General features: G+C 31.4%; 1 protein-coding gene across 2 annotated transcripts in view; it reads left to right on the top strand.

Annotated features, from left to right (window-relative positions):
- Positions 1–25,796, top strand: part of LOC143059190 (activin receptor type-1-like) — a 31,010-nt gene that overhangs the window by 2,247 nt on the left and 2,967 nt on the right. The window contains exons 1-7 of one of the 2 annotated variants that reach the window (XM_076232680.1): positions 5,917–6,098; positions 16,516–16,643; positions 17,866–18,070; positions 19,283–19,497; positions 20,014–20,113; positions 22,667–23,287; positions 24,556–24,686. In XM_076232680.1, coding sequence (XP_076088795.1) covers positions 16,563–16,643; positions 17,866–18,070; positions 19,283–19,497; positions 20,014–20,113; positions 22,667–23,287; positions 24,556–24,686 — 1,353 coding nt within the window. In that variant the 5' untranslated portion in view covers positions 5,917–6,098; positions 16,516–16,562. Of the gene's footprint in view, positions 1–5,916; positions 6,099–16,515; positions 16,644–17,865; positions 18,071–19,282; positions 19,498–20,013; positions 20,114–22,666; positions 23,288–24,555; positions 24,687–25,796 lie in introns of those variants that run through there. The other variant, XM_076232679.1, reaches the window with a different exon arrangement.

The raw sequence follows: 25,796 nt of genomic DNA, 5'->3' as shown, positions 1-25,796 counted from the left end.
TGGACTCATCAAAATCTGTCTGGACTCATCATTTTCAAAACTAGTGAGTCCACAGATGCATCAAGACAGAAATATTTTGTATAAACTAAACACAGTTAAATACAAATATCATCATTTTATAGCAAAAGTTTAAAAGTAATCTGAATTTAATGTCATTTCATTGCTCTGTTAGGCCATGGAGACTTAAATATTACATTATATTGCAATAAAATATCTTCTCCTTGCTGTTGGACTCACCATGGCCAAAAATGACGAGTCCCTGGTCTTAATGAGAACCCTGCTTTTGTGTACACTTGTAATGTATTAAATCTAATAGGGGAGATAACTCAGATAATTTGACTTTTTGAATGCATTTTTTTGAAGCTATATTCAGCACTTTGTAATTTATTTTAAATTTTGTCGTTAGTTATATTTATAATTTCTAAATCTATTTTTCTGTAGAATGCTGTTTAAGTTACCTGTTAAATTGTTACGAAAAATGTGAATTTTCACAATCTGTAGCTAAAAACAAGCTTTCAATAAATGAAATTATCTGAGTGATCTCCCCCTATTGAATTTATATAATTTTGGAAACAGTTGATTTGAATTATGCTACATGTGTATATAATATTGAAATCGAATAAAAAATCTTGCATTTTTTACATGTTTAACCAATATCTTAAACAAAAAGTTATTATTTTGCTTTTTAAATTAGTTGTTTTTAAGTGCCAGTCTGCCTAAGAATCAGGCAGTGGTGAAAACATAACCAAAAAAAACCACCCTATTTGACATTGATTTCAGTTCATAATATGTAGTTATGCATAAAAATAACATTCATTTCCATTTTCTGTTCTGGTAATGGAAGATACAATTTGGTTGAAATGCACTAGAAATTAACGAATAAGGGGAGATAACTCTGTAATTTGCTATCATTCTAACCAATTTTCTAACCAAGTTATTTGATATTACCAGACACACACAAACGAAAGACTAATACTTTTTAACTCAGGATGATGGTTAGTATTAAATAGAATGATTAGCTCGGTGGGTTTTTTCTAATCATGTTTTAATTTTTACCTAATTTGCCTGATTCTTACAAAGACTCATGCAGGCACTTTAAAAATGAGTTTTTTTTTACAAGAAGGACCTATGACAGATCATGACGATGTATGACATTTTTGCAAAGTTGGTAATTACTAGACTTGGATTATTTGGTGTGTTACCCATATTCATAAGGACACAACATGTATCATACAGATATATTGCATTATAAGCTAGTTGGCATACATACAATGTACAATGTATAATGACTAAAGATCTAGAGGGTCTCTAAAGGATCAGATTGAGAAAAGAACAGGAATAAGAAGAAATAATCTCATCTGACTGATGCATTAACAGTTATTGCAAGTCAAGAGCCTCTGGCCTTTGTTAGTCTTGTATGATTTTTAATTTTAGTTTCTTGTGTATAATTCAGAGTTTATTATGAAGTCCATTATCACTGAACTAGTATATATATTTGTTTAGGGGCCAACTGAAGGACTCCTCCGGTTGTGGAAGTTTCTTGCTGTGTTGAAGACCCATTGGTGGCCTTCGGCTGTTGTCTGATCTATGTTCAGGTTGTTGTCTCTTTGACACATTCCCCATTTCAATTCTCAATTTTATGTATTCCAAATTCTCAAAAATGTTCTTGTAAATAAGCTTGTTAAAAATTTCAAAGGCCCTTTGGTGGGGAAAATTTGGTTGATTATATAGAGAATCACTGAAGAATGATGGGAACTGGCCCCCCCTTAGGTCAGTCAGTGCCCCCCCCCCCCCCCCCCCCCATTTAAAAGTCCTGGGTCCATGATGTAAAAGAAACACAAATATGGGGTACCCATCAATGACACTGTCACACAAGATCAGTACAAAAATACACATATAAGAAAGAAGATGTGGTATGATTGCTAATGAGAAAACTGTCCACAAGAGACCAAAATGACACAAATTAACAACTAAAGGTCACTGTAAGGCCTTCAACAATGAGCAAAGTCCATACCCCATAAGTCAGCTATAAAATGCCCGAAATGACAATGTAAAATGGACCGTAAAAAATATGCACACACATTTAAGCAAAGGAACAGCACACACAACATGTATTCATATACATTTCTTTTATTTTAATGGTTAAGATTTATGCTTGGTCCCTGGATATACATAAATTTATTTACACTGAGACTCTCCATTCTAATTCACCTACATATATATACATGATATATTCATGATACTATTCTTTTATTTTATATATATATCGTAATTTAAAAAGCTGGCAACAGAAAGGTGGTAGGTTGTTGGATAAATTTATTTTTGAACGTCACTGCACCTGAGAAAGTATAATGAAGTAAACCTTTTTTTATCCCTGTATGCATTAGTGAAAGAAATTTTCATTTATTTGTGTTTATTCAATAAATCCCCCAGTAATGTAATTAATTTTTAGAGGCGTGATTTTCACGCGATTTTTACTATGAATTATATTAGGACACCTGGTGAGAGTTTCAATACAGTACCAATTGAATTGACATCTATATTCAGCGCTACTGATCTCTGCTTGTAAAATCTTCGCCATAAAATGTACCTCGTATGGTGTACCACGTTGACATAAAGACGAAAGAAGCAGAAACGTCGTGTTTTTCTTTCTTTTTCGTCCATGCAGTACTAATCTGATTACAACAGAATAATGAATTTTATTAGCTTTTTTTTAACAGATTAAATTTTGTAGGAAGTTATTTAAATTTTTTAGTTTGAAAGGTTGAGAAATGAACAGTTAATGATATAATGATGATGATTTAGAAAAATCTGATTACAACAGAATAATGAATTTTATTAGCTTTATTTTAACAGATAAAATTTTGTAGGAAGCTATTTAATTTTTTTAGTTTAAGAGGTTGAGACATGAACAGTTAATAATGATGATGATATAATGATGATTATGCAGCTCGTTTTCTTCTCTTGAAATTTAACCTTTGTTCATTTTCTATTTCAACTTCTGGTCATTTAAGTAACATCCAGCCTGTCCAGAAAATAAGGATGCATTGTACAATAATTTGAAGAAACATATTTTCTATGTTAAAAATGGGTAGTTATAAATGTGTATATACATGTTAACCATCAGGCATGATTTAGAATGAATTAAATATTGGAGTGGAGCAAAATTATTTTTTTTTAAAGTTGGATCAATTTTAGATACACATACTATATATGGCAGGGGCAGATCTGGTCAGCCATTTGAAAAAAAGGGGGTTGGTTCCTAACCCAGGACAAAAAGGGGGGGTTCCAACTACATGTCCCCATTCAAATGCATTGATCGTCCAAAAGAAAAGGGGGGTTCCATCCCCAGGAACCCCTGGATCCGCCACTGTATGCAGTCAAGTACCATCCCAGAGATTCAAGATATTATATATATAAAATTTTATGAAAATATTTACTTAATGTAAAAAAGGGGTAGTTTCATATGTACATGTGCATGTTACTTTTTCTTAGACATGATTTGGAATGAAATATTATAGAGGAGCCAATGATATTTTTTTTTGGAAATGCTGAACTAACTTTTGTTACCCGTGGTAATTTTTTAAAATTTGTCAAAATACATACAGATGTTAAAGTTAACCTCATCTACCAACATTAAGTTTTTAATTATGAAAATATGCATGTAAAATGCACCTGCACATTGCATGGATGATGGATTTTAGACATATTTGATATATATGCATAGAGCTTTGTTCCGCTGATAAGTTTTGAAAACTTATTTTTTTGCACATGCATTTCCGACATAGTCACGTTAATAACTTTTCCATGTTCCTTTAAGAATTTGTCAAATATTTTGACAAGTATTAAGAGTAAGATTAAAGGGAAAGTTTTAATATGTTTCATTGAGATACGAATTAAATGTCGAATCATGAATATTTATTCACGGGTTTAAGTCCAGGTGTTTCCTGAATAGGATCAAACTTAATACCACAAAAGTTACAAGGATCGCCACCCCATATTTAAATTTCAGGCCATACAAATGTTATCTGTGTGTATCTAAGTTGGTTACCGTGAGATGGATTAATAATTTTGATACCTATTAAATACAGTGAATGTCTATGTATTACAGTGTCTTGGGACATCTATTTTTTTTGTACGAAAAATCAGTTTAATATGAATAAAATGAGATTTTTTTTTTTTATTGGAATATTTAATGAAATTTAAAATTTAAAATTTTTAAACTAGGTCATATTTTCATAAGTGACAACAAGAAAAGTTTTGAATCTGCCACAATAATAAAAGTTCTGCTAAAATATTTTGTACACCATACATGTATACTTAATGCAAATTGCAGAATTTTACAACCGTGAAAATAACTCGTTATAGAGCATTGTTCAGTATTATATGACTTAATAACAGCTCTAAAAATTGGCCCCATTCTAGCAGAATTGTAATATTATTAATGGTAATTGGTTTATTGTGAGAATGGGTGCTAGGAATTTGTGACTAAAAAAGCATTTACAATTATAGAATTAAGCTAATCAATGTTTTAAATTTGTAATGATGTATTATATATAGGTGGTTGTGTGGTCTAGCGGGACGGCTATAGTGCAGCCGATTTGGTGTCACAATATCTCAGTAGCATGGGTTCGAATCCCAGAGAGGGAAGAACAAAAAAAAAAATTTTGCGAAAGCAAATTTACAGATCTAACATTGTTGGGTTGATGTTAAGAAGAGTTGTACATGTTGTATATATATATATACATATACATATATATATTTCTCTAATTCTTTTTCAATTTTTCCTTTCTGCACCCATTGTATAAAAAAAAATTAATCAACGTGTGGTTCGTTTGATCTCAGTTCTTCATTGGTTAAAATCCAATTATGACGTCAAATTTTCTTGCTTTCCTCTGAATTTCCTATTGTGACGGCATGAAAAAAGGCGACCATGCCTGATGACTTCACATAGAAAGAACACATCTTTTTGCAGATCATTTGAAAAGAAGGAACACGTTTGCCTGCATATTGTTTGAAAATCATTAGAGAAACACATTCAACCACCAAATCTTGTGTAATATGATATTTATCCACTTTCAACAGTTAAATTTTAAATATTTATTGTCTTCAATAAAAAATTCTGCACTAGTTTAGTAAAATGGATGTCATACTTAACTTAAAAAAATATAACAGTAAACTTAACTAAAATTTAAAACCATACTAAACTAGTAACAAAGGACAGAGGCTCCTGAGTTGGGACACTAGGTGTAAAAATGCTGCTGGTTAAACTTGTTTTGTGAGATCTCAACCCTCCCCTATACCTCTAGCCAATGTAGAATAAAGATATTATAAGTTTCCAGCCCTGAAAACAAAAAAATATATATACATATATTCCAAAATTGCAATCAAATTTAAACCCTATAAACCCATGGAAGTGGTTTGGCCTAAAGCTGTTTGGCCACCCATGTTCTAGTTACTGGTAGTAATTCTATGAATGGTCAGCTTTCCATTGTCAGAGATCATGATCGAGAGTGAAATATTCAACCCACTTTTATTTGCTTTCCTTTAATTTAATCCCAAAATTCAACATAATTTCACATCCAAGCTTCAGTAAAGTGTAGATTTGTTTATATGGGTACAATTGTGATTTGTAAAGTGTTGATTTATTTGCCTTGTACAATACAGTAGTTTAAATAGTTTCATATTGTATTGAAATTCACAGCTGTAGAGAAATGTATTTAAATGTATATTTCTTTAAATGAAAGTTACACCTGGGTTATAATGTTATAATACAATGTGAATTTCATACCGTGGGCTGCATTAAGAGAATATTATTTCAACATTTTTTTGGTTTTATTTGAATGTGTGCACCAGTATTTGAAAATAACATGTGTTTTTACATGCAGTAATAGATTTGCCTCGATTTTAACCAGGCAATAACTGAAAGTAAAAAGATTGTTGTAAAAAGATTGTTTTTATCAAATGACATAATAAAGTGAATTTTGTTGAAGGAATATATACGTTACTTTAAATTTAATTAAAATCTGTGACTGATATTGTATGTCTAACTGCTACTGAGAGTAAAGTTGTGGAAATAAGAATTACTTTTTTTGAAGGTAAGTTTGTTTTTATATATTTAAGTTTAAATTTTCAGTATTTATATTAAATTTCAACAGTCTTTAGGATCTTGCTTTTGTCTTTGTGAAATAAAAAGTTTAAAAAACAATAAGCAATTAGGAGTTAGGAGTTGCTTGAAATTCTTTAAGATCTTTTTCCCCATTTATATAATATCTTGGTCTTAGTTTCATTGTTTGAGGTTTGTATTTTTATGTTTTTAAATTTTTTTGATGAAACTCCTAGGCCTCTTAAATTAAGAATGAGGAACTTAATTAATGCCATTCAGTATATGAGAATAGTTTATGTTTTCACAGAAAAAGAACAATTAAGAAGATATTAAACCAAGAGCCACAAAATTTGCTTTTAAAGAAATTTATGAAAAAAAATTGCTTTTAAAGAAATTTACGAAAGATAAGATTCAATGTATATATATATTTTTATGTACATGTAGGTCCAGTACAATTAGTTACATTATTTTCTATTAGCACAAAGTAGCAAATTAACCTCTCTTGGGGGTAACACCAGCTTAAGAGTAACTAGAAATAAAATTAAAAAAAAAAATGTAGCAAGTAAAATTAAATTTTTAAAAGATCAATACCATCTGAAATGAAATTTTAGTTTCACAATTAGCATTGAACTATTGATCACTATTTCTGTTTTCCAAACAATCAACCGTAAACATCTGAAAGTCAGGGATGTATAAATATGCTGGATTGTAAGGAGCTAATTATAACAAAAAAAGGCCTATTCAAAATTACCAAGTGCATCCATGATCAGGAGCTTTAAATTTAACTGATGAATTTAGAAAACCACCATAGAGTCATAAATTGTCACTCAGGAAACTGAATTAGTAAGACAGACATTAAATGAAGTTCGACATGTCATGAAAATCCTAGAACTTGATGAAATGGATGAATTATCAGAAGATGATTGTTCCTCTTCTGATGACGAGATATGATTTAGGTTAATAAACTTCATTAAATGGAATTGATAGTCTGAATTTTATCCATCATGTTGTGTTGTCTAAAGCCTATTTGGTTATAATGTGCTTAATTATAAAACAAGAAGATTTTTTTATTCTTTTTTTATTTGTATTTCTACATTTCTATTATAACTTCAATATATTACAAAACTATTACCAAAAAAAAGCTTAAAAGACATGATTATAAAGAATATGGTGTGCATCCTATTTATAATAAAATAATAATAAATAAAATTGCTGTATCAAATTTTTAAATATTCAAACTCTTACAATTGTGCAGTCATCATTTTTTAGAAAAAAAGTCCTGCTAATAATATATGTCCATTTGACAAGCATGAAATATTGTCTTAAAATTCACCAGATACCGAAATTTTGAATCTAGATTTCAATTTTTTTTTTTGGTACACCTCCACCCCCCTTGAATTTCCAGTGACCGCCCTTAACTTATTCATTTTGGCCTATTAGTGCCCTGTTAGGCCAAAATGAATGGAAAACCCTTCATAGTATCTTAATATTTTTTTGATTTATGTCAGACTGGAGAAGTTCTCAAAAATAAGTAATTGTTATTAATCATGTCATTTACCAAACATTTGTAATTTGATACAGCACCCACCATACTTTATTATTATGACTAGTACAATGTAGCTGTTGACTCTGCACATGTGCTCATTTAATTATTTCTGTTTTTATACAAATGTCAAAACATTGTTATGTGTTAGGCCAGGATTTTTTAATTTGTTGGTTTACGGATCCGCCGACCCGATTTTTCCGATTTCCAGAATAAAAATAAAATTGACTTTTCATGCTTTTTTATTCCCGCCGACCCTAACAAATGCATTATCCCTGGAAAATAATTAAATAATTTTTTTTTTATGAAATGAAATGCATTAATCACTAACAAAATTGATAACACTTTCTGTTGTGAAAAAATAAAACTTCCAGTTTACGTTTCTAAAAATAGACAAATCAATTATAACTGACCTTGAAATGTCGTTTGCGCAAATAATATTGCGGAACGAAACTTGTTTTTAAAACCAATTACACAATAAGTTCGTTTCCCTTATTTGTCATCAGTCCGTAAGATCATCATCTCATAGAAATAGACTTGTCCAAATGTGGACAGGGTAAAGGCATCAAGTTGAAGTACTGAATATTAACAAATCATTTGGAATTTTCTTGTTTCATAGATAATGAAAAAATTATCGTCCATTTGGATAAAAAACGGGAATGCGAGACAACAGATTAACCCGATAATCTCGTTTTCCAGTGGACGAGTCTATTAGGTTTTTAACACGTGTGTTGAAACTTATTTTCGTACGACGTTTTTACATTTTTTTCTTTATCAGTTTTCGTGCTTGAAGATCATTATTCACCAAGTTTTCTGGAATTGATAAAGAGCTACGCGAATTTATTTTTCTTGTTTCTGATATGACGATTTAATTTCGTCTTTGTCCGTGCACCCCCCTTTTTTTTTACTGTAATTTATTAGACAATGTCATGCGATGTTTATAACATTTGAGCAATAATATTTCATCGAACTAAAATTTAAGAAATGATGATAAAATAGCATAACAAACATATTGTTAGAAAGGTGAAATATATATTGATTTTGCATATTTTTCTGTCTTCAAAGATGATTTTTTTTCTTTTTTTTTTCCCGACCGACCGACCCGACTTTTTCATTGGGAAAATCCGTAAACCATCAAATTAAAAAACCGTGGCCTTATATGTATTTGAGTTTTTTTATAAATTTTATAATTCAGAAACTTGTATGGTTGTTACGTAATTTTCATTTTCATTTTTTTTTTTTTTTTTTATTCCGAAGTTTTATTGTAAAATAATAATATCCATTTCAGTTGAGATAACATAATGTCCATTTGCAGTAAAAAAATGATAATTCAAACGTATGATCATTAATATATGTATCCAGGAATTCTTGAATTTTAAGTCAGAAGTTAAAGGACATTTCAAATGTTTGCTGATCACAACTATATATAATAAAGACAATTTTGAAATTTTCCAAAAAATACGTTCTTCTTTCAAATGATGATTTTCTAATTAAATGTAATGGTAATAAGTACTTTTAAAGCATTGTAAGTCTTTTAGTGGAAACTAAGTTTAAGAGTTTTTCCCATTTAAATGGTTTTATCTTAGTCTTTTTTTTGGGACCCTTAAATTATGACTGATTGTTTGGTGTAAGCCATTAGGCTCAGTGTTGAAGGCTGTACTTTGACCTATAATTGTTCAATTACTTTCACAAATGTGACTTGTATGTAACCCGAATAATTCAGTCGTTATATTCAGCTGATCTACGAAGGCTACATTAATGTGTTGGAGAAAATCGGACACGGAAAGGGCTTGAATTATTCGAGTTAACTTGTATGGAGAGTTGTCTCATTGTTACTCATACCACATCTTCTTAAATGTCATGTAGATATATCTACCAGCTGATACGTACAGTTTTGATGCATCTCTACCTGGACTCAATATGATAAATAGACAAAATTTAGACAATAAAATTCAGAAAATTATTGAGTCAGCTGATTGGCAGATTTTCATGAGTCCAGATCTCATGGACTTCTAAGTAAGAACCCTGGAATGGAATCCATGGATCTATATATGTGTTTAGAAACTAACACAAAAATTTAAAATACAATTTGCTTATATAATTACATGTCTGTTTGTACAGTTTATGACATGCTAAACGATAGCCAAGGCCAGGATTTTTTAATTTGTTGGTTTACGGATCCGCCGACCCGATTTTTCCGATTTCCAGAATAAAAATAAAATTGACTTTTCATGCTTTTTTATTCCCGCCGACCCTAACAAATGCATTATCCCTGGAAAATAATTAAATAATTTTTTTTTTATGAAATGAAATGCATTAATCACTAACAAAATTGATAACACTTTCTGTTGTGAAAAAATAAAACTTCCAGTTTACGTTTCTAAAAATAGACAAATCAATTATAACTGACCTTGAAATGTCGTTTGCGCAAATAATATTGCGGAACGAAACTTGTTTTTAAAACCAATTACACAATAAGTTCGTTTCCCTTATTTGTCATCAGTCCGTAAGATCATCATCTCATAGAAATAGACTTGTCCAAATGTGGACAGGGTAAAGGCATCAAGTTGAAGTACTGAATATTAACAAATCATTTGGAATTTTCTTGTTTCATAGATAATGAAAAAATTATCGTCCATTTGGATAAAAAACGGGAATGCGAGACAACAGATTAACCCGATAATCTCGTTTTCCAGTGGACGAGTCTATTAGGTTTTTAACACGTGTGTTGAAACTTATTTTCGTACGACGTTTTTACATTTTTTTCTTTATCAGTTTTCGTGCTTGAAGATCATTATTCACCAAGTTTTCTGGAATTGATAAAGAGCTACGCGAATTTATTTTTCTTGTTTCTGATATGACGATTTAATTTCGTCTTTGTCCGTGCACCCCCCTTTTTTTTTACTGTAATTTATTAGACAATGTCATGCGATGTTTATAACATTTGAGCAATAATATTTCATCGAACTAAAATTTAAGAAATGATGATAAAATAGCATAACAAACATATTGTTAGAAAGGTGAAATATATATTGATTTTGCATATTTTTCTGTCTTCAAAGATGATTTTTTTTCTTTTTTTTTTCCCGACCGACCGACCCGACTTTTTCATTGGGAAAATCCGTAAACCATCAAATTAAAAAACCGTGGCCCAATAAATCATTGCATTAACTCTTTTATGACATATTGTACCATTAACATTTATATTCAATATCCAAGTTGAGTTAAATATAAATAAGACTAGGTTCAATTTTCAAATCTTAAGCACTTAATTTAGTTATGAAATTCCCTGTATTTTAATAGTTTACGACATGCTAAATGGAAGCGGTTGGCATACATTTTTATGATTAACAATATTTGAGTTAAATAAGACTTAATTACAAATCCTAGTTAAATGATTTAGATATGAAATGAATACATTCTCCGCACCTGTACATTTGTTGTAGGCCTTAGTTAATATTCCAAAGAGATGTACTCAGTTTGTTTGTATATGAATTAAAAGTATCTATTTGTCCTAATTGATATAATTTGTCGCTGAGTTTAAAGTACCCTAAGCAGCTCGGAAAAAAACTTATGAAAACATTTTAAAGTTTGTGCAAACAGCGCTGGTTAGGAATAAATTGTATTGATTTTTTAATTTGAATTTTTTCAAGTGGACCCTTGATTCTTACACGTCTTAATTCCCACATATTCTTTAGATCAAAGACGGATTTTTCATATATCGTTGAGTACCGGACGCTTTGTTTGGAGAAATGTATGTAAATAAATGCTAAATAGCAAAACCAAACAAAACTTTTGAAGAGGTAATTAAAGGATGTTTCTGGTCAATTTGTTAAATTTGGAATTCAGATTCGCGTTGACTTATAGACGTTTTATTTTCTATAAATATATATACGAACATTTTGTTAGATTTGAATCTGTTTTAATTTTGAATTCGGTATTGATAGGATTATTTTTTTTTTTCAAAAGAGAAACCAAATCACCCCCCGTTTGCCCCCTCGTCATTTTTAATTCAATTTTCGATCTTCTCATTGACTTGATCAGGTATCCGTTACCCAGTAAGGCTCGCTATTGTTAACGGCTTCAATACAGCTTTACATTCAGTAATTCAATTTATTTGAGAGAAAAGAGTTTGTTTCGAGAGTGGCAGTTCAAATATTCGCTAATAAAAATACACGACTTAAGCATGAAATTGTTAATTGACATCACATAGGTGCCAGTGTGACGGGGAGAACAAAACGCTTTGACACTGCAGCTAGTTAAAATTGAGCACCAAGATCGGAGTGAACCATTAAAAGGTGTTGAATTTTATACAAATCAAGTTTAGCTTCTCAACTAAATCATGTCGAAAAGAAAAGAGAATTAGGTAGTTGTACGTTGACAAAATCTTAATTTGTATGCGATTACTTTTCTTCTGTCCAATTGATTGTGCAACCTTAAGATTGGGGGCGGGGCAGATTACAGCGTTGTTACAATGGTACATGAAAAAGTTTTGCATTGTAATAGAGATTTATGGCTTATTAATTCAAATTGAAAAATTAATTCAACTTTGCTTTGGAATTAAAAGTGAAGGGATGGGTAAAAATCTGTAGTTGGGTTGTAATATTTCGGGGTGAAAATCTAGTTTATGGTGGACTTCAAGTTCTCAATAATTTGCTGCTGGTTTGAGGTATAGTTACTTAAAAGTTCTAAAATCAGTTACATTGATGCATTCTTTTTTTTCTTAGGAATATTTTTTATGAATTCTGGGATATGTATTAACCACATCTTCAAGTAATTAAGATACAAGTTTTCTGTAGGGAATTAATATATAAAAATGCAGTTCCCAAATTTTGTTTACTCATTCATCAAAAAAGAAATCAATCCATTGTCAGTAATTACAAATTAGAAATTATTGTAGAGAAATTAATTTATTAGCAATTTGAAAGTATATGCTGTAGATATATTCTCTTGATTTGAAAGGAAGTTTAAGTCAACATCTAACTTTGTCAACCAAAATTTATAATTCTCAAAAATTACATATTTTTAATGTAATTATCAGACCTTTTGTTTTTCGTAAGTCGGGATCGAAAAGGGCTTATATAGTTCTAACTCATCTCTTAATTGTGGCATATTGTCATTAAATTTCCTATTATATAATATTTGTTTAAAGTATTTGCTTAAACTGAAAATCATCTACAGATTCAATTTTCTGTTGTAAATTTAATTAATTAATTAAATGTTACATATCCCTTACATTCAATCAGATTTCTTGTGCTCAATCATGTTAATTCAGAATTCAGAAAGTCATATTTTCTTCTTTTCTTGAATTTCGGATTTCAAATGACTCACAATATACGGATTTGGATGGATGTCATGTTTTAGTATATATACTTGTACATGTTTTGTTAAAAGTTCCAGTTAAATGGCAGACAATGCAAGGGTTATCTATTTTTATGTCGCAAAAAGTTTTGCCCTCATTTTTTTGTTTTATTTGGTTTCACTTTATTGATGTACAGAGTACTTGGCCAAAAGTATTCGTCACCTGCATTTTTTTGCTATATATATTTCATGTAAAAACACATTTTTCCAAAAAAATATTTTGAGGACAGTTATGGTGGGATTTTTAATCAACAATTAAGGCCTTATGTATGTCCTCATCCCCTCTAATGTTTGAAAAGATATATATTGAATCGATATATGTTAAACTCTAGTTTAAATTAAAGGCTCTATTGAGTTGGTGTTTTATTTTTTACTGTGAATTCAGAAATTATTGCAATGTTTTTATTATTGCAAAAAATGCGACCATGTTAAAATTGCAATAATTTAAATTCGCATTTTGATTTTTTTGTTTAAGAATACAAAAGGATTATCCTCAATAGTGCAAAAATTAAAATCGCATTTTAATTTAAAATGACAAATTTGCAATAATAAATGCACACAATAATTTTGAATTGATATCAATTCTTTCTGAACCAAATTAAAGATTTCTTTATATGTTAACTTGTTGTGTCATTTTGGACTCTCTTGTGGAGAGTTGTCTCAGTCATTGGCAATCATACCACATCTTCTTTTTTAAATATAAAGTTAATGATATAAGGAGCCGACAAACTGTTGTAAGACGTCCACAAAGTTTATAAGAATTGTATGAATAATGTGCTATCATATCATGAAGTCATTGTAACTAATAAAATAAAACTACTACAACTATCCTATAATTTAAGATCACAACAAAATTTGCAAGTGTTTGGTATTGATTGTAACTCGATATACTTCTTACAATCCAACCCTATAATTTGTGTTTAAACAAACATTTTGATGACATAAGATTCACAAAGGAAATTTGTTTACCCATTGTTGAAGTAATTTGTTTAGTTATTTAAACGAAGATTAAATTAGCTGGTTTATGCATTAAAAGATGGTATAATAAAGCTGTCTTGATATTTAAAACCATCCAAACTGTAGGAAGATTTAAAATCTTATCAATGGAGGAGCTTATATGCATATCATTAGAGATTGGATAGATTGTGATTTTTTTTATGTAGCTACTTTGATCTACAAGCTTTAATAGTTATACAATATTCACGCTGAACCACAAACCAAGAAGTGCAGGCTTGTAAAATTCCTTTTAGGCCTGTAAAAATCATCCCTACATCATGTTAATGTACAAGCCAACAGAATCTAACTAACATTTTCAAAAATTAGAACTCCAGGCCAGGCCTGTTGTTTAAAGGTTTATGGTGATAATAATTTTATACTATATAAATTTTGTAATATAAGCAATATCTTCTTTTATCTATATTCATATACATGATATATATCCAATAATGATGTCTAAAGTCAAATGGAAGTGGTTGGTCAGTGGCGGATCCAGAACTTTTCATAACGGGGGGCTCGGTCCAGTCATGCTTCAGTGATTCCCTATATAATCAACCAAATTTTTCCCTCAAAAGGTGGGGGGGGGGGGGGGGGTGGGTCTGCCCCCCTGGATCCGCTCATGTTGGTGTTTCATATTGATATTAATTTATCTTTACTTATAATGGTCTTGATTAGTTATTATTCATTGGTTCCCTATTCTTGTTTCTTGCAACATGTTAGAAGACTGCATACTGGAAATTTATTATTATTCATGGGATACTATTACCAATTTCATGTAATATGTAAATTAATCTTTATTATGAAAAAAGAAGATGTAAAATGATTGCCAATGAGACAACTCTCTACAAAAGACCAAAATGACACAGAAATTAACAACTATAGGTCACCGTTCAGCCTTCAACAATGTAGACCAAATTGTAACAAAATACAAATTTTCTATAGGTTTCACTTTGTGTGCAGACCAGTGGCGGATTCAGCCATTTTAAAAAGGGGGGGGGTTCCAACTATATCCCATTCAAATGCATTGATCGGCCAAAAAAAGGGGGGGTTCAAACCCCCGGACCCCTTCCCCCCTGGATCCGCCACTGGCAGACTTTGAAAATCAAATATTCCCCAAAATATAATTTTTCCTCAATCCCCAAAAATTAGTACCAGAGAAAATAAAGGAATTCACAATAGACAATGGTAGATAAGAATAATACATGGTCTTAACTTGGGACACAAATCAAAATTAAAGGAGTTGATAATTTGCCACGGGTTCCCATCGGTTAATTGCATTTTATTAATTTTTAAATTTAGAGTAAAATTATACATACTACAAAAAATGCAATGTGCTAGTATATGTACTACATGTACTAACAAGTACTGTTCTAATATATGTTTTATTTTCAGTGTAAAGATAAACACAAATTGCACTTTTATTTCCGGATTTTATGACCACAAGTTTTGTTTATATTCCACCTCAGATTTCGATTTATTACAGAACATATTTTTGGCTATTTATGCAGAGCTGTAAGATACAATACTCATGCAGATCTAATTTTATGCTAACTTTTAGAGCAAAGCATTAATATATAGAGATTGTCTGTGATTTACTCTGATAAATCTATCAAAATATTCCGTAAACCAACTTATTTTCGCGGATACTTAATTTCGCATTTTACCCTTTTTAGACCACTTCACGGCTATTTAATTTCTCGATGTTCTGAAGTTCAATAAGGAATGATCCATGTATAATATATCCGTGTTATTTTTCTATTCGCGAAAGTCGCGAAAATAAATCGCTTGCGAAAATAAGTTGGTTTACAGTATATATTTTTAGTACAGTGGATTCGTTATTATTTGTGAAATACTAATTTTCTTGGATTTGATTGGTATATATAGGTAAACAATGTATTTAATCGTTTAACTTAGTAAGAATTGTCTATACACTTGTATGCAGACTTTGGCAAAACCAATGAAAGTAAATATTTTTCAAAAACACAACTTTTCCTCAATCCATGAAAATTGGTACAAAAATAAATGAATTATAAACATTATTGACGGATTTAGAGACATAATTAAGATAGGACAGGATTGTATACCAGTTCCTTTTTTCACAAATAATCTTAAGATTAAAAATACTCTTGAAGTCATACATATTTCAGTCTTGTCAGTATAACTTATAATCAATTTTATTCATAAGATTAATTTTGTAAAGAGTCGCTAAGCGTGATCACTTTAAATCACCAGCAATCAACCTGTTTCACTATATAATGCACATAACACAAGCAAAAGACTTAATGGTAATCCAGTGACAGATTCAGAGGGGGGAGGGTTCGTAGGGTTGGGACCCCCTTTTTTTGACGATCAATACATTTGAATGGAGATATATTATAGTTTCTCGCTGCATTAAAGACCCTTTTGGTGGCCTTTGGCTGTTGTCTGCTCTATGGTTGTAACTTGTGTTGTTGTCTTTTTGACACAATTTCCCCGTTTCCATTCTGAATTTTATTGTTTATTTTTTCAGGATTTAGACCACCTAACTCCACACTTGTAGAGGAAGCCAGAAGAAGGATGACCAGGTTTAAATGTGCTTGTACAGATCACTATTGTCCAATAGGGCAAAACTACTGTGAATCTTCAATCAAAGTTGGGGTAAGTCTCAGGGAGAATGTCCATATACTGAACACTGTTGTCCAATAGGGCAAAACTATTGTGAATCTTCAATCGATGTTGGGTAAGTCTCGGGAAGAATGTTCATATACTGAACACTGTCGTCCAATAGGGCAAAACTACTCATCTACTGTGAATCTTCCATAGATGTTGGGGTAAGTCTCTGTTGGAATGTTCATATACTGAACACTGTTGTCAAATAAGGTAAAACTACTGTGAATCCTCAATTGATGTCAGGTAAATGTAGAAAGTCTCAGGGAGAATGTCCATATACTGAACAATATTGTCCAATAGGGCAAATCTACTGTGAATCTTCAATTGATGTCTGGGTAAATGTAGGAAGTCTCAGGGAGAATGTTCATATACTGAACAATATTGTCCAATAGGGCAAAACTACTGTGAATCTTCAATTGATGTCGGGGTAAGTGTAGAAAGTCACAGGGAGAATGTTCGTATACTGAACAATATTGTCCAATAGGGCAAAACTACTGTGAATCTTCAATTGATGTTCGGGTTAGTGTAGAAAGTCTCAGGGAGAATGTCCATATACTGAACAATATTTTCCAAAGGGCAAAACTACTGTGAATTTTCAATTGATGTAGGGGTAAATGTAGAAAGTCTCGGGCTTCTCTACCTCAACCCTAATGTTATAGATGGGAAAATTGTTGTAAATATTTTGGGTAAGAGAAAAAGATTGTTATCTAAGAGTACCAATATATATGTTTCACTTTAAAACAAATGTCCACAAGGTTAAGGGACTTTAACTAATAATAATAGGCATTTTTTCATGAGCAGAATAACTCACTTTACCAAGAGAGGGGCGAAAGATATCAGAGGCGACAGACAAACTGATTAATCGAAAATAAATTGACAATACCATGGTTATATAAAAAAGTAAAAGACAAACAGACAACAATACTACGCAAAACACAACAAAACATGTGACTAAGCAACATGAACCCCATCAAAATCTTGGGTTGATCTCAAGTGTTCCAGATGGGTTAGCCGTTCCTGCTCCACATCTGGCACCAGTCATGTTGCTTATATAAGTACAAACCCAGTAACAAGTCTAATTTAGTGGGTCACACTTTGCTTCTACCAAATATCAAGAATTTTGCATGTTTTCCATCCATTAATGAAAGCCAAATAATTGCATTGAAATTTTTTAAGTATGAAACTTAGTTTATTTTTGTACGTATTGTAGTGTTTTGTAATGGCTGACCATTCCAACGACATACTTATCGTCAGACGAGGCTGTGGATATGACCAAGAGAAACAGAATATGAACTGTCAAGGTCGTAGGGATGACAACTGGAGTTCAAAGCATGTTGCAATGGAGTGCTGTAGAGAAGAAATGTGTAACGAAAAAATTATACCAGCTGTTCTACCAGTTCTGCACGATAAACCAGGTAAATTTTTCTGGAATTATAACTATGATTGATCATCTCACTGAGGTTTTCTTGCTTGAGCTGGTAAGGTGAAAGGGAGACTAGCCATCGAGTTGAGATGACCAATGATAATCTGTTTATCGCTATTTTACCTTTGATAACATTGTCAATTTGATGTCAATTTCATTAGCAACACCACATGCCTCCTAAGTTTCTATCAATAATTTTCCATCTCAAGCCAGTAGCATGATATGAAAAATTATCACAATAAAAGATCAAAGGAAAAATGCACAAAATAGCGATAATAATATATATTTGTAATTGCAGCCGATTACATTGAGTGTGTAGGAAAAGATAGTATCTTTGGCTAGCTTCCTTGCTAGCTGAACCTTGAAGTCATTATTAGGTAAGGTGTACTACCCTTCTTTCAAAGTAGCCTAGTCCTACAGACAAATAGATTGGTTATCTGTCAAACTAGTCTACTCTTAAAGGAGGGTTGTTTACCTAACCTAATAATGACTCAAGGTTCAGCTAGCAAGAAAGCTAACCAATGTTATAACCTTTACCTACACACTCAATGCAATCGGCTGTAACAAATTTATGCAGGACAGCTAGGTAATGTGATTCAGTGTTTAACTAGGAGAATTAGTATGATCATCAAAGAGACAACTATCCACCAGAGGTCAAATGACATTTTCTTATCAAACTAGAGGAAGTGGAAGCTGTAAATAGTTATCAAAGGTACCAGGCTTATAATTTGATACACCTGACGAACTATTCTTCTACTTAAGACACATCAATGACGCTTAGATCAAAATAGTTAGGAAGCCAAAATAAGTACAAAGAGCATTTAGGACCCAAAATTCCAAAAATTTGTGCCAAAAAAATCCTTAATATTTCGAATAACTTTTATTTTTTGCAAACAGTAACTTTAATAAAAAAATAACCATATTATTAATATTCACACCTAAGTGCTAAATACTGTGCTGGTGATGCCCTTGAGGACGAAATTTCCACCAGCAGTGGCAACGACCCAGTGGTGTAATGAATACATTACCATAACTTAATACAGAATATATAAATTGTAATTGAACAGATTGAATCACCCTTAAACACCCTCAACCACTCTGAAAAGTGACCAAAAGTGACCACAGGTGACCAAATTACAATGATAATGAAAAGAAATATACTTTTTATTTTATAGTGTTTGTACTTAAATGTCTTTTTTTTCAGTTGCCAAAGAAGAGCAGGTATTTAACTACATGGTTGTATTAGCAATAATTGTCCCAGTGATAGTACTTGTGATCTCCCTTGCCATAGCGTGGTATTTCTTTAGGAATCTGAGAAAGAATCGGCAGGAAAGTACGGAGAACTTACGGGTTAGAGAAGAACTATTACCAGAGGAATATGGAATCAGAGCTACGCAAGTTGGAGATAGCACTCTAAAGGTATATGGTTTTTCACGCTGAAAGATACAAGAAGATATGGTATGAGTGCCAATGAGACACTCTCCATCCAAGTCACAATTTGTAAAAGAAAAAAACTATTATTGGTCAAAGTACAGTCTTCATCATTGAGCCTTGTCTCACATCGAACAGTAAGCTATGAAAAAGGGCCCCAAAATGACATGTGTAAAACCATTCAAACAGGATAACCTAATCTATATAAAAATGAGAGATGAAAAAAACACTTATAAACCACATCAATAAACTACTGAACATCAGGTTCCTGACTTAGGGCAGGGGCAAACAAATGCAGTGGTTTTAAAAATTTCAATAGGTACCAACCTTCACCCTTACCAGAAACAATAATGTAACATCACAACATAGAAAGCCAACTATAAAATATCAATCAAAATGGCTTAACTCAATCAAAAGACATATTAATACAAAAGAACATACAAGATATAGAGTGCATCTGATTATGAAAGGTTAAATTAAATTATAGAATTTTTTTTTGTTTAGGAAATATTGGATGACTCCTGTACATCTGGAAGTGGATCAGGGTTACCATTCCTGGTACAGAGAACTATAGCCAGACAAGTCACTTTGTTAGAATGTATAGGTAATATATTGGAATAAATATTATGGATTCATTTATTCTCGTGGATATCAATTTTCATAGATTCAGTAAAAATTGCATTTTCATGGATATTAAATTTCATGAATTTAACAAAGTCTGCATATAAGCCTATATAACATTTGAAATTCATTGAACATTTAAGGAATGACTGTAATATTTTTTCTGTCTATGAAGAAATAACATAAAAAACGTGGTGCACACTAAATAACGCGCGTAGCAGGTTATTTAACAGTGTGCACCACATTTTTTATGTTATTTCGAATAGACAGAAAAAATATTACAGTCATTTCTTATAATTTAATTCTAAATTCCATTTTAGACTGTAGAAAACCATGAAAAAACATTGATGACGTCACGGTCACATGACTAAATTATGTCTATGGGCGAATAACAAAATAACGTCAGCCAATCAGAAGACGCGTTGCATCCAAAATGAAATTATAAGAATTTGTGGTTAACCTTTACCCTTGAAATCCATGCATATTGATATCCCACTAATATTATTAGTTACATAGTGTGCTAGTGACCTAATACGGTATATATGGGGTCAGTAAATTCCATATGGGGTGAGAGCGAAGCTCGAATCCCCATATGGAATTTACTGGCCCCATATATACCGTATTACGTCACTAGCACACTATGTAACGAATTTATCTTACCGACTATCTGAACTTGTGAAATTAAGACTAGTGATTCTCAAAATGAGCAAGTCTTTAATACTGTTAGCATTAAGAACATACTACCATTGATCCTACAAAAACAGATGCCAACAATAACGACTTGTAAGGTTTAAATGTGTTTTATGAATTTATTTCAATCTTAATCATCAATTTCTTGGTCTGTTGGAACTTTTAATTTTTTTTCTCAGTACCGTTTTGTTTTTATAAAGGGACATAACACCATTACTAAACGTGTATGAAATAAGCCCAGCCCCCTTCTTACCTAATATGGAATATAAAGGGACGTAACTCCACTACTAACCGTGTATGAGATAAGCCCCGCCTCCCTACTAGCCTAATATCAAATATACACGGTTTGCACGCGGACGCTTTTAACCAATCATATTCCTGGAAATGTATAGGAGGTAAGATAATAATGGATCCACAGTATTTAACTAATGATAAGATTTCTGTGCTCTAAGATCATGTTTCCTCTATTATCTTCACCAGATAGGCTGACACAAAAAATTTGACTTCCAAAAATCAAAAATGTTTGTGAGTATAAAAACCAGAATAGCTTAAGGCTGTACATTACAATACAGGGAGATAACTCTGTAAAAATTAGCTTTGTTAGAATGTATAAGTAATTTATTGGATAAAAAATGAACTACTGATATAATGTCTGTGACCTAAGACCTTGTTTCCTCAACAACCTTCATCAGGTAGGCTGACAGCATAATGTTTTTGAGTATAAAATCAAAGTTGGCTGAAACAGAACATCAAAAATCAACTTTTGTCTACTTTGCCTGATTGTGTTGTGAACTTAGTTTTATAACAATTTCATAAATTTTAAATACAAGACAATTTTTAATTTGAAAATGAAGAACCAGTTTCAGTTTTGGAATAATGGTATTAAAATGAATTACAGCAATGACAGTTCACAGTGACAATTTTGAAAAAAAATACATGTTGTCTTAATACTACCAGCTAATAATTTAATTTTGGATGTAACACCTCTTCTGATTGGCTGACGTTATTTTGTTATGAGCCCATAGACATAAGTTAGTCATGTGACCTTGACGTCATCAACATTTTTTCATGGTTTTCTACGGTTTAAAATGGAATTTAGAATTAAATTATAAGAAATGACTGTAATATTTTTTCTGTCTATTCGAAATAACATAAAAAATGTGGTGCACACTGTTAAATAACTCGCTACACGCGTTATTCAGTGTGCACCACATTTTTTATGTTATTTCTTCATAGACAGAAAAAATATTAGTCATTCTTTAAATAAAAAAATCATTTTTGTGTCAAATGTAATGATATATAATAATTATTTTTTTTTTTAAATGGTGCCTAGATTGTTTACTGATTATAATCATGGACAATTAATCCTTGTAACTAAACTGAAAAAGAAAAAAAAAATTTCAGCTGATTTGTGAGATATAATCAAAGGGAAGTAACCCAAAGTTTTTATTATGAACATCAAGTTGACAGCTGAGTTGCTCTATATTATTTCTTCAAAAATTTATTTTCACATGTTCAAAATTAAAAATCCTGATACTGATTCTCAGAATATAAATATATTGATATTTGTGGTTTTTTTTTTAATTAATATAAAAAATGTTTTACTGTTTAATTGAAAATGAATAACATGTGGTTTACTTTCCTAAATTAGTTTCAAAATCTTGTTGAACTTTAAACTATCATTAGCATGATGAAAGCAAATGAAAAGATGATGTGTGTTTGGAAAATTCCCACATGTGACAATTCTTATTTTAATGCATTATCCAGCATAAGTGCACTACACATTAAACAAACTATCAATTTATCTAGCAGAATTATTGTATGTGTATATTTTCTTTTATTACAGGAAAAGGAAGATATGGTGAAGTGTGGCGTGGAAATTATTACGGAGAAAGTCTAGCCGTTAAGATTTTTTCCTCACGTGATGAAGCTAGCTGGGCACGAGAGACAGAAATCTATAATACTTGTCTTCTTAGGCATGACAATATTCTCGGATATTATGCGTCAGACATGACGAGCAGAAACTCGTGTACTCAATTGTGGCTGATTATGCAGTACCATGAACACGGATCATTGTACGATTACCTTCAGAGAAATGTGCTCAATTACGAGTCCATGTTGCTATTAGCAACATCGGCAGCTGCAGGTCTTGTTCATCTTCATACAGAAATAGTTGGTAACCAAGGGAAACCTGCTATCGCACATAGAGACATCAAATCTAAAAACATTCTCGTTAAATTAGACGGGACTTGTTGTATTGGGGACTTAGGTCTAGCAGTGACTCATTCGCAAGAGAATAATAAAATAGACCTTGGTCGTAATAATAAAGTTGGGACCAAACGTTACATGGCCCCAGAACTTTTAGATGAAACTTTAAATGTGTATTATTTTGATTCATTTAAATCAGTGGATGTTTATGCATTTGGTCTGGTTCTGTGGGAAATTACCAGACGTTGTTACACAAATGGTGAGTTGTAAACTATGAAAACAGGGAATCAGTCCATCATTTGTCATTGATTCTTTTCCCTCGAAATTTTTTTTATCACTATGAAAAACATATGAAAAAATATTCTAAACTACATGTTCAAATAACAAAAAATGAATTTGCTTATTTAAGGAATGACTGTAATATTTTTTCAGTCTATGAAGAAATAACATAAAAAAATTGGTGCACACTGAATAACGCGCGTAGCGGGTTATTTAAAAGTGTGCACCACATTTTTTATGTTATTTCCAATAGACAGAAAAAATATTACAGTCATTTCTTATAATTTAATTCTAAATTCCATTTTAAACCGTAGAAAACCATGAAAAAATGTTGATGACGTCAAGGTCACATGACTAACTTATGTCTATGGGCTCATAACAAAATAACGTCAGCCAATCAGAAGACGCGTTACATCCAAAATTAAATTATATCTGTAGTGTATATTGTGGAACAAATCTAATATAGAAGAGTTTTGTGTATTTCTGTGATGTAAGCACATAGGTTTCAATTCTAGATAATGATGGAAGCCTATTTTCTTTGTTGAAATTCTGAAATCTCCATCTTTAAGATATAAGCCTAGCATGGTTAAAATCCATCTGTTCACCATTTTTCTACAATAAGTATTATATTGCAAGGAAAATATCGACAAGTTATCATGAAATCATTTTTTACACAATCAAGTGAAGACAAGTCTTTTCACATGTAGTTTTGCTTTTATATTTCATGAACAATGATGGGAATTCATTTGAGTATTTATTGGCAAAATTTGTATATATGAATAATTTAATCGCTATACTAAAGTTGAAACAAGCTTGAGTCAAAGATCTTGGAACACAATGCCATTATGTGAATACTATGAAAAAAAATTATTTGAAATTTTTTCCCAAGATACAGATTCCAGACCTTTCATCAGCAAAAACAACAGCATTATTAACTGCAAATTCAGACACAATTGCATATGTCTTTTTACTTAGTATTTGCTATGAGCATGACGAGTAAAAAGTAAAATCACAAAAATACAGAACTCCAAGGAAAATTCAAAAATGGAAAGTCACTAATATATAATCAAATGGCGAAATCAAATAACAAGCACATCAAACGAATAGAATACAGCTGTCATTCCTGATGTGTTTCAGGCATGTTCCTATGTAGAAAATGGTATGGTAGTCCCATCAAATTCCATTATATTGACAACGATGTGTGAACAAAACAAACAGACATTATGTTAACATGTTTGATATTTGTAGGAATGATAGAAGATTACAAACCTCCGTTCTGGGACGTTGTGCCTTCTGATCCTTCCTTTGAAGATATGAAGAAAGTTGTAGTCATTGATCAACAGAGACCAGCAATTCCAAACAGATGGAGTTATGATCCAGTAAGTAATAAGTTATAGTTAAAGCTGACAAAGCAGTTAACGACAATTATTGGTTTTGATATGAGTAAAGTAAGGTGAAATAAGATGTGAAAAGTAAAATAAAAAAATTCAGAACTATACACTAAAATTTAAAATTGGGAATTCCTTTTTCTAATGGCAAAATTGAAGGCTGAATACAATCTAACAAATGGAAAACAACTGTCAGATTCCTGGCTTGGTACAGGCATCTTCTAATGTAGAAAGTGATTCATTAAACCTGGTTTTTGTTGTTGTCCATTCGTTTGATGTGTTTTATCATTTGATTTTGCCATTTGACTACAGACTTTCTGTTTTGAATTTTCCTTAGAGTTCAGTATTTTTTATTATTTTACTTTTTATAGCTAGTTAAACCTCCAACACATATGACAGTTGCATAAAATTACATTTTATTGCCAAAAATGTGATTAAAAAACACACAGACATAATAGGTTAAAATTTCAAAAATTGGGGTACAGTCGTGAGACAGAAACAAAAGTCATGTTAGTAGACAACAAGGGAGCAATCCACATTTAAAAGGGCTTTTTTTTTTTTCTTAAATGCTGAATAGAACATAAAGAATCATATAAAAGAGGGACAAAAGATACCAAAGGGACAGTCAAACTCATAAATCTAAAATAAACTGACAACGCCATGGCTAAAAATGAAAAAGACAAACAGACAAATAATAGTACACATGACACAACATAGAAAACTAAAGAATAAACAACACGAACCCCACCAAAAACTAGGGGTAATCTCAGGTGCTCCGGAAGGGTAAGCAGATCCTGCTCCACATGTGGCACCCGTCGTGTTGCTTATGTGATAACAAATTGGGTAAATAGTCTAATTCGGTAGGTCTCATTCATGAAAGGGAAGGGGATTGTAGTTACGACGTAAGGAACATATCCGATATCATTTGTGAAACGGTAATTCCATAACGGTCAACCAACTTGTGATGGGGATAAATCAAATACACAGTCAATGTTGCTCTTTCTGATTTTTAGTGCATTTCTGATTAAAAGAGAAGTGATTTACACATTGAAATTGCACTTTTAACATTCCTTCAAACGGCAAAGAAGAAAGAAATTAAAG

This window comes from Mytilus galloprovincialis, chromosome 14 (genome assembly GCF_965363235.1).
Source record: "Mytilus galloprovincialis chromosome 14, xbMytGall1.hap1.1, whole genome shotgun sequence".
Classification (NCBI taxonomy): domain Eukaryota; kingdom Metazoa; phylum Mollusca; class Bivalvia; order Mytilida; family Mytilidae; genus Mytilus; species Mytilus galloprovincialis.
The sequence above is the reverse complement of the archived record's forward strand: the minus strand, read 5'-3'. Positions and strand labels throughout refer to the sequence as shown.